Source organism: Heterodontus francisci, chromosome 1, assembly GCF_036365525.1.
Source record: "Heterodontus francisci isolate sHetFra1 chromosome 1, sHetFra1.hap1, whole genome shotgun sequence".
In the NCBI taxonomy this organism is placed as follows: Eukaryota; Metazoa; Chordata; class Chondrichthyes; order Heterodontiformes; family Heterodontidae; genus Heterodontus; species Heterodontus francisci.
In genome coordinates, this window is record NC_090371.1 from 96,580,700 (window position 1) to 96,591,541 (window position 10,842).

The 10,842-nt window shown below is 45.0% G+C and overlaps 1 protein-coding gene across 1 annotated transcript; it reads left to right on the forward strand.

Moving 5' to 3' along the window:
• Positions 1-554: 554 nt before the first annotated feature.
• Positions 555-9,135, forward strand: LOC137381639 (granzyme K-like). The gene is made up of 5 exons (XM_068054375.1): positions 555-628; positions 3,017-3,161; positions 3,942-4,089; positions 7,409-7,666; positions 8,589-9,135. The coding sequence occupies exons 1-5, from the start codon at positions 565-567 to the stop codon at positions 8,796-8,798; spliced, it is 825 nt and encodes a 274-aa protein (XP_067910476.1). The 5' UTR covers positions 555-564; the 3' UTR covers positions 8,799-9,135.
• Positions 9,136-10,842: the final 1,707 nt, after the last annotated feature.

Sequence of the window (10,842 nt, forward strand, 5' to 3'; positions counted from 1 at the left end):
CCCTAATAGCCTCCACACCACTAATTTTCCCTCCTACCTAACCTGCTCCTCCACTGTATCTTCTGCTGCAGGTTTTCCCACCCAACAGGCAGCCAGCCTGAAGAAAAATGTTAAAACTGGTGGATGTTTGTGAATCCTCCAGGTTTCCCTTCTACAATTCCTTTCCCCATATGGAACACGCATTCCCATGAATATTGGGGCCATTGAGTGTACCCAGACTTGGTCGAACACAATGATAGTTTTATGTTACAACCGTATTTGGATGGTAAACCGGTATGAATGGGACTCTGTCATACAAACCATCCAATTTTAACTTTCATTTAAATTTGGATGAATTCAACAATCATGTACTGGTATTCCATGATATAATTTCAGATTCTTTGTCACACATATTTAATTTTGCAGTGCAGAACTATCTTGTCTTATTGCATTGCAATCATTAGTTTGTGAGCAGTAATGTCAGAAGCACTGACCATCTTGGTCAACAATTACCCTTCCCACTTCCTGCTCAGTTGCATAAAAAAAGGTTGTTGCTTTTGTGCTGAACATACAGAGACTACCAATATGAACAATTTACTATCCTTGGTGCGAATCATTACAGCAGTGACCTTCCTATCCATGCAAGGCTGTAAGTATTTAAAATATATAATTCTGTATTTATAATTCTTGAGTCTAAACCTTATTACTGTACCTTGCTTTGATACTAATTCTATAAAGACGAGAGTGGTCCTAAAGGAAGAGTGCTAAATTGGGGGAAGGCCAACTATACCAAAATTCGGCAGGAGCTGGGGAATGTAGATTGGGAGCAGCTGTTTGAAGGTAAATCCACATTTGATATGTGGGAGGCTTTTAAAGAGAGGTTGATTAGCGTGCAGGAGAGACATGTTCCTGTGAAAATGAGGGATAGAAATGGCAAGATTAGGGAACCATGGATGACAGGTGAAATTGTGAGACTAGCTAAGAGGAGAAAGGAAGCATACACAAGGTCTAGGAGGCTGAAGAAAGACGAAGCTTTGAAAGAATATCGGGAATGTAGGACCAATCTGAAACGAGGAATTAAGAGGGCTAAAAGGGGTCATGAAATATCTTTAGCAAACAGGGTTAAGGAAAATCCCAAAGCCTTTTATTCATATATAAGGAGCAAGAGGGTAACTAGAGAAAGGATTGGCCCACTCAAGGACAAAGGAGGAAAGTTATGCGTGGAGTCAGAGAAAATGGGTGAGATTCTAAACAAGTACTTTGCAACGGTATTCACCGAGGAGAGGGACATGACGGATGTTGAGGTTAGGGACAGATGTTTGATTACTCTAGGTCAAGTCGGCATAAGGAGGGAGGAAGTGTTGGGTATTCTAAAAGGCATTAAGGTGGACAAGTCCCCAGGTCCGGATGGGATCTATCCCAGGTTACTGAGGGAAGCGAGAGAGGAAATAGCTGGGGCCTTAACAGATATCTTTGCATCATCCTTAAACACGGGTGAGGTCCCGGGAGGACTGGAGAATTGCTAATGTTGTTACCTTGTTTAAGAAGGGTAGCAGGGAAAATCCAGGTAATTATAGACTGGTGAGCCTGACGTCAGTGGTAGGGAAGCTGCTGGAGAAGATACTGAGGGATAGGATCTATTCCCATTTGGAAGAAAATGGGCTTATCAGTGATAGACAACATGGTTTTGTGCAGGGAAGGTCATGTCTTACCAACTTAAGAGAATTCTTTGAGGAAGTGACAAAGTTGATTGATGAGGGAAGGGCTGTAGATGTCATATACATGGACTTCAGTAAGGCGTTTGATAAGGTTCCCCATGGTAGGCTGATGGAGAAAGTGAAGTCGCATAGGGTCCAGGGTGTACTAGCGAGATGGATAAAGAATTGGCTGGGCAACAGGAGGCAGAGAGTAGCAGTGGAAGGGAGTTTCTCAAAATGGAGACGTGTGACCAGTGGTGTTCCACAGGGATCCGTGCTGGGACCACTGTTGTTTGTGATATACATAAATGATTTGGAGGAAAGTATAGGTGGTCTGATTAGCAAGTTTGCAGATGACACTAAGATTGGTGGAGTAGCAGATAGTGAAGGGGACTGTCAGAATACAGCAGAATATAGATAGACTGGAGAGTTGGGCAGAGAAATGGCAGATGGAGTTCAATCAGGGCAAATGCGAGGTAATGCATTTTGGAAGATCTAATTCAAGAGTGAACTATACAGTAAATGGAAAGGTCCTGGGGAAAATTGATGTACAGAGAGATTTGGGTGTTCAGGTCCATTGTTCCCTGAAGGTGGCAACGCAGGTCAATAGAGTGGTCAAGAAGGCATACGGCATGCTTTCCTTCATCGGACGGGGTATTGAGTACAAGAGTTGGCAGGTCATGTTACAGTTGTATAAGACTTTGGTTCGGCCACATTTGGAATACTGCGTGCAGTTCTGGTCGCCACCTTACCAAAAGGATGTGGATGCTTTGGAGAGGGTGCAGAGGAGGTTCACCAGGATGTTGCCTGGTATGGAGGGTGCTAGCTATGAAGAGAGGTTGAGTAGATTAGGATTATTTTCATTGGAAAGACAGAGGTTGAGGGGGGACCTGATTGAGGTGTACAAAATCATGAGAGGTATAGACAGGGTGGATAGCAAGAAGCTTCTTCCCCAGAGTGGGGGATTCAATTACTAGGGGTCACGAGTTCAAAGTGAGAGGGGAAAAGTTTAGTGGGGATATGTGTGGAAAGTTCTTTACGCAGAGGGTGGTGGGTGCCTGGAACGCGTTGCCAGCGGAGGTGGTAGACGCGGGCACGACAGCGTCTTTTAAGATGTATCTGGACAGATACATGAATGGGCAGGAAGCAAAGAGATACAGACCCTTAGAAAATAGGCGACATATTTAGATAGAGGATCTGGATCGGCGCAGGCTTGGAGGGCCGAAGGGCCTGTTCCTGTGCTGTAATTTTCTTTGTTCTTTGTTGGGAAGGAACACATCTGGAATCAAATTTAGCTGTTAACGTTCTACAATCTAATCATATTTGTTTCTCTATTGTAGATGATTGTGTGGATATCATCGGCGGGCGCAATGTTGAGAGTCATTCAAGACTTTACATGGCATCTATTCAGGTTAACAACAAACATATCTGTGGCGGAGCACTGATTGAACCTCAGTGGGTATTGACTGCAGCACACTGCAGCAAGTAAGGCACTGAAGACTGCTTTAAGTCCATATGTTCCATTCACAGGGAAAACTGAAATCTACAATGAAACTTTAGATGTCAGACTTTGCTCAGTGATAGCACTCACTGCTGAGTCAGAAGATTGTAGATTGAAGTGTCTCTCAAGAGACCTGAACACATAACCTAGGCTGACACTTCATTGCAGCACACTCAGAGGTGCTTTCTTGTGGGTGTGAGACCTCATCTTCCTTTTCAGATGTATTTGTTCTGAGAGCAAGTATGATACACCCTGGGCTGTTCTCGTGTGGTCCATTTCAAGGTGCTGTTATCAGGTGCCTGATAAATGTTGTTTGCTCCCCTCTTTAGCAGACTCACCCACCCTGAGTATTAACTGTGGTATATTTTTTAAACATTCACTTAATTCCATTGTATGTGATGTATGATTCTTGTCCCAGTCTAACCCAGCAGCAGCATAAACGTATAAAGTAGCCACCCTGACAGAAACTTTATTATAGAATTAAAATTCAGTGGGCTATGCTGCAGATTAAGAAAGTTTAATTCTCATGCCAGTTATACCAAAGTTTTCAGCATTTCCTTCCAGCAAGCCATAGATTGGCTTTCAGGAAAATAAGGAGATTACTGTTGCCACCCAGTCATTCATTCAGCTGGGGCCAATGGTTTGCTCTCTTTGAAGAATGGGAAGGGCAGAAATGGGAATGCATTAAATAATTTCTTTGTACCAAAATATTTGAACTCACTTTTGACTTGCAAATAACCAAACTATGCTCAAAACAATTGCAGAGATATAATAGAGGAAAAAACATACGTGGTTCTTGGAGTTCATTCACTTTCCAAGCAAAAAATAGAACAGAAAATGAAAGTTGAGAAGATGTTGCTACATCCAGACTACACAAAGAAAGATATTGGAAATGACATCATGCTGCTTCAGGTAGAATCTTCATTTTTAGAAAACAAGAAAACAATCTAATGGGATAGAAATTCATTCAGCTAGCGCTGCTATGCATGCTTGACTTGATTCCCTGCTGGCCCGCGGTGCTATGGGTCACTAACTGCGCGATACGTGCAGCATTCTTCAGTGATATGGGCTCAGGCAACTGTGTCCCATGTGCAGCCAAACATGTCCTGACCTCACATGGCCCAACCAACTGATGTGACAGCAGGGGCCAAATTTTCAATTGAGGTCAGGGTCTGGACCGGAGTCAGGCAGGCCCATAATTTGACGCTGCTAGTCGTCGTGCCGGTTCACCACCATGATGTGACATTGTGGCCCCAGGTTGAAGTAGTATGGGGAGGGGGGATGGGCTGGCACTGTGACTGTTCACACGAGGGACTGTCACCCCCGCACTCGTAATGACAGCTTTTTTTAGATTAGAGATACAGCACTGGAACAGGCCCTTCGGCCCACCGAGTCTGTGCCGACCATCAACCACCCATTTATACTAATCCTATACTAATCCCATATTCCTACCAAACATCCCCACCTGTCCCTATATTTCCCTACCACCTACCTATACTAGTGACAATTTATAATGGCCAATTTACCTATCAACCTGCAAGTCTTTTGGCTTGTGGGAGGAAACCGGAGCACCCGGAGAAAACCCACGCAGACACAGGGAGAACTTGCAAACTCCACACAGGCAGTACCCGGAATCGAACCCGGGTCCCTGGAGCTGTGAGGCTGCGGTGCTAACCACTGCGCCACTGGGCCAGAGCAACCCCCTGGAGGTGTTGCCTCTTCAGGATCATGCCCAGGCAGCTGTGGCCATTTTAAAAATCCAAAACATTTCCCTGGCCTTCTCTCTGTCTCTCTCCATCTCCAGATCGGCAGCTCCCAGCTCAGCCGATCACTGGGTGCTGGAGGGCCTCCTACTGAGCTTTCAGTGTCGGGAGCCCACCTGCTGGCCCTGATTGGACGGTGAGTCCACTCCTTGGCTTTTAATTGGCCCCCCGTTTCAAAACAGTGGTGGGCGTGTCTCTAATACACCGTGTGGGGTTGGGACCTGGAACTCACCCTCATGTCAGGTTCCCAACCCCTAACTGAAAATTCAGCCCCAGGATACCAAAACTGAACAACGCATGTCCTTGCAATGCCTGTGTTGTTCAGTCATGAATAAAAGGAGCATGCAGCATCAAGATGGGCCCTTGCAGAAGTATTATTTAAAGGGTCAGACACCCTGATTGCAAGTAAAACTTATGGAACATTTTCGATTGGAAAGTGTCTGAAAGTACTCTGGAGTGTTTTGGAGGCTTTTTGGTGCATTTTCCAGAGAGTGTTGCCTCATCCTCACAGGAAAGGCAGAGGAGTAGATGACCTGTTCACACAAAGGCTGCAGCAGCTACTTGGGGAGCAGTGCCAGTGCCTCTGGGTCTGCAGTGCAACAGAGAGTTGGAGCAAAGACTGCAGAGAGGGTAAGCTCTGCACCATGCCCTCTGCCAACTTGGAACCAGACTCTTCCATGCTCCTTGCCAGTGACAGGAAGCTGTCTGGTAGGCCAGCCAATGTACCCAGCAACTTGATAAGCATGCCCATTCAGCTGTCTCCTGTATGCCGCCCCATTGAGGTCCTCATCCGAACCCTCTAGTGATCTGGCAAACGAACCATCCATTATCGCTGGCCTGCTTGTGGCCCACTCATGCCCAGTGACTCACTATGTGCTGATCCCAATTGATGCTAGTCTCCAAGGTAAGGGCAGTGCCATTGTCTTAGCTGGTGGCTGTAGGTGTCAGATTACGTGATAGGGCATCGTCATCACTGCTGTATTGTTGCTCTCTCCCCTCCTCCTGGAACTGCTGTGGCTGGGCAGGTGATAGTTCTTGGATGTCTGAAAGTAGCAGCTCAGAAGGGGAAGGTTGTTGTGGGGGAAGGTGGGTGGGGTGGGATAATGCAGAGAACTATTTCCTCTGTAGGGCTCAGGAGATGCAGGGCGGCACAGTGGTTAGCACCGCAGCCTTACAGCTCCAGCGACCCGGGTTAAATTCTGGATACTGCCTGTGTGGAGTTTGCACGTTCTCCCTGTGTCTGCGTGGGTTTCCTCTGGGTGCTCCGGTTTCCTCCCACATGCCAAACACTTGCTGGTTGATAGGTTAATTGGCCATTATAAATTTCCCCTAGTATAGGTAGGTGGTAGGGAAATATAGGGACAGGTGGGGATGTGGTAGGAATATGGGATTAATGTAGGATTAGTATAAATGGGTGGTTGATGGTCGGCACAGACTCAGTGGGCCGAGGGGCCTGTTTCAGTGCTGTGTCTCTAAACTAAACTAAACTTCTGCCCCACCAACACTGACTGCCTCTGCCACTCCCACCATAACATCTGAATCACTCTTTAGGGGCTTTCTCTTTCTCAGTCGATCCCTGACTTCATCACATTTAAGGATGCACCTGAAATCTTTGGGGTCCTTCCAGCTGCTGAATATCCACCCCACTACCACCCCCATCGCAACCCGGCACCCACCCCCACCCCCCCCCACCACCCCACTCCACCCCACCCCAGCAGCAATGGGAACAATTATTCTGGGGTTACAAATGGGAGTGAATTTAGGAAAACCTTCTAAACAAAAAGGGTGCTAGAAATTTGAAACTTTCATCCAAAGTTACTTACAAAGTTATGAGCGGCATGGACAGAGTGGATAGTCAGAAGGTTTTTCCCAGGGTGGAAGAGGCAGTTACTAGGGGATATAGGTTTAAGGTGCAAGGGGCAAAGTTTAGAGGGGATGTGCGAGGCAAGTTTTTTTACACAAAGGGTGGTGAGTGCCTGGAACTTGCTGCCGGGGGAGATGGTGGAAGCAGGTACGATAATGACATTTAAGAGGCATCTTGACAAATGCATGAATAGGATGGGAATAGAGGGATACGGTCCCAGGAAGTGCAGAAGGTTTTAGTTTAGGCAGGCATCAAGATCGGCGCAGGCTTGGAGGGCTGAATGGCCTGTTCCTGTGCTGTACTGTTCTTTGTTCTTTGTTCTATATAGCAATTGATGTTTGATCAATTGTTAATTTTAAATCTGAGATTAATAGACGTTTTGTTAACCAAAGGCATCAGCGGATATGGAGCAAAAGCAGGTATATGAAGTTAGGTTGTATATCAGCCCATGTTCTCATAGAATGGCAGAACAGGCTCGAGGGGCTAAATGGTCTACTCTAGTTCCTATGTTCCTTTGTCCTGTGTCCTAAACTGGGCAGTTTTATTATAATTCCATGTGTGTTGAATAATTAGCTAGCAGAAATGATACTTTTGTCTGTTGCAGTTGAAGGGGAAGGCCATTCTGAACAAGTCTGTGCGAATTCTAAAGCTGCCTAAGTCAGCAAAAAATGTCAAACCTGGAACCAAGTGCGTTGTCGCAGGATGGGGAGCAATTTCTGCAACTGTCTCTCAATCTGATAGCCTAAAGGAAGCAAACTTGACTGTCATAAAAATGAAAATCTGCAAGCAAATATATTCACTTAATTCAACAAACGACATGATATGTGCTGGTGATTATAATCAAGAACAGGATGCATGTTCGGTAAGCTGACAACTTATGTTGGAGCAATTGAATTAAAGATAACAATTTAAGCTTCTTTTTCTTTTAAATTTCTTCTGTGGTCATCAAAGTGAGGAATGAAATGTTTCAATTTTTGTTCCCCTGCTTCAAATTCAAGCCTTCCCAGCTCAGGTACAGCACAGCCAGATGCTGAGTATAAAACAATGTGCTTCAGAGCCAATCTCAGAACAGCAGACCCTCCAGAACATGTCATTTTTCTATTTCATATGTGAACCATCTGCCTCCACCCCCACCCCCAACTATGTAATTGGTCAGTCCCTGTGCCTCATTGCCCTTTATTGGCCAGCTACCGCTGGATTGCATGCGGCCAGTTACTCCTGAACCCAACGTGACACACACCTTCCGGTCCTGATGGTGGGACCAGTATCTGTCAAACAAAATCCAGCCCTACCAATTCACTAGCACCACCGGTAAGAAATATAACAGAAGGAAATCTGTAATTACAAACTATTCTATAAAATAATGGTGTAGCAGTAGACTGTAATCTTTACATTGTTTTCGTTTTGAGAAACTAGAAACATTGCAGCTGTAAATATATATTGTGTGCTGTATCACAGTTTATTATATGCTTGTTCATCTTTTGCTACAATTCCAGACATTGTGTATGTATGAACATGGGTCACCAATACTTTACTGTAACTTCATCAGTAGATTGGTGTAAATGCCACAGAAACTGGGTAAACAGGAATTATTTCTCCCAGATTTCTGCCAATATTCCACTGGAGGTAGGGCAGGTGATCATAAGAAACTCCCCCAACTCGGAAATTCCAAGCATAAGTACCTTCTAATTTACAGTGAGCAACACCAAGGGAGATCTGCTAATATTTTCTATAATTATGATCATTGCTAGATGGATTTACGATTTTAACATTTGTTTTAACAGGGTGATTCCGGTGGTCCATTATTGTGTAAAATGAATAAATGGATAAATCGAAAAGAAGTGTACAGTGGCATTGTTTCATTTGGAAGTCCCTGTAATGGTAACACCAAACCTGGGGTTTACACACATTTATCAAAAAAATATGTCTCCTGGATCAAGGGAGTAATTCGAAATGAAAGTCATGGTACGACAAAGGATCGGCTATATTCGTAAGAACAGCTGCTTCTGATTGTGAAATATCACAATTGGTTTCTTGGTAATCTTTTTATTTCTATCTTGGTTGAGTTGAAAGTAGTTCAAAGCCTAGAACTGTAAAACCTGGGTCATTTAAAATCTTTTGACAATTTTCATAATTTCAATCACATTTTATATTTTTATGTGGAATTTTTAAAACATTTATTCCTTGAAAATGGCACCATGGGGGAGCTTAAATGTTAAACTAACACCTCCACTAAATTTTCTGTAAAGCTAATATTCCACTGCATAAATTCAAAGTATAGTAATTTTAAACTGATATTTTCTTTCTAACTCTGTTTTAACAGTTGCATTGCCTGTGATAATTGATTTGTTATTAATAAATGTTTCTGGAGTGGAAGATTTTAATATGATCTTGCAAATATTTGATCTTGTGCTTTATTCAAAATGCAGTTACAAAAATGTACAATACAATGTTTCATTAAAAGCAATTCTTTGTAAAGACCAGATCTTAATTATCGTATATATCATACACTAGTCTAATGCTTGTAACATTGGCCAAAAAAATTAAAAACAAATGGGCTGGATTTTTCTTGGAGGTCAGGAGGCAGCCAGGGGGTGGGATGGAGGGAGGGGTGGGGGAGGGGGCTGCGTGGCTGGATTGAGGTTAGGAGACCCAAAAGGACAGATTTCCCTCAGGTCATGTTGAATTGGACAGGACCAGATTCACATTTTTTTCTCCATTTCCTGGCCACAGCTGGCCAGGATGAAGCAGGCTGGATGCGGGGAGATAGGCCTTCATCACAAGTCTGCAGCTGGAGAGCAGAGACGAGGGAGAGAGGGATCAAGTCTGGGGGGGCGTTGGAGGCTGGGGTGGTGGGTGGTGGGGGGGGGGTGGGGAGGGTCAGGAGCGGGTGATGGGAGATTGGAAGCCTGGTTAGTGGGGGAGGCGGGGTGTGTTGAGGGTGGGTCGCAAGCTGGGTGGGTGGAAGGTTGGAGATCAGAGAACTCAGGGAAATGTTGGAGGCCTCAAGGAGCAAAGAACAAAGAACAGTACAGCACAGGAACAGGCCATTTGGCCCTCCAAGCCTGCACCAATCTTGATGCCTGTCTAAACTAATACCTTCTGCACTTCCGGGGACCGTATCTCTCTATTCCCATCCTATTCATGTATTTGTCAAGATGCCTCTTAAACGTCGCTATCGTACCTGCTTCCACCATCTCCCCCGGCAGCAAGTTCCAGGCACTCACCACCCTCTGTGTAAAGAACTTGCCTCGCACATCCCCTCTAAACTTTGCCCCTTGCACCTTAAACCTATGTCCCCTAGTAACTGACTCTTCCACTCTGGGAAAAACCTTCTGACTATCCACTCTGTCCATGCCCCTCATAACCTTGTAAACCTCTATCATGTCGCCCCTCCACCTCCGTCGTTCCAGTGAAAACAATCCGAGTTTTTCCAACCTCTCCTCATAGCTAATGCCCTCCAGACCAGGCAACATCCTGGTAAACCTCTTCTGTACCCTCTCCAAAGCCTCCAAGTCCTTCTGGTAGTGTGGCGACCAGAATTGCACGCAATATTCTAAGTGTGGCCTAACTAGGGTTCTGTACAGCTGCAGCATGACTTGCCAATTTTTATACTCTATGCCCCGACCGATGAAGGCAAGCATGCCGTATACCTTCTTGACTACCTTATCCACCTGCGTTGCCACTTTCAGTGACCTGTGGACCTGTACGCCCAGATCTCTCTGCCTGTCAATACTCCTAAGGGTTCTGCCATTTACCGTATACTTCCCACCTGTATTAGATCTTCCAAAATGCATTACCTCACATTTGTCCGGATTAAACTCCATCTGCCATTTCTCCGCCCAAGTCTCCAACCGATCTATATCCTGCTGTATCCTCTGACAATCCTCATCACTATCCGCAACTCCACCAACCTTTGTGTCGTCCGCAAACTTACTAATCAGACCAGCTACATTTTCCTCCAAATCATTTATATATAATACAAAGAGCAAAGGTCCCAGCACTGATCCCTGCGGAACACCACTAATCACATCCCTC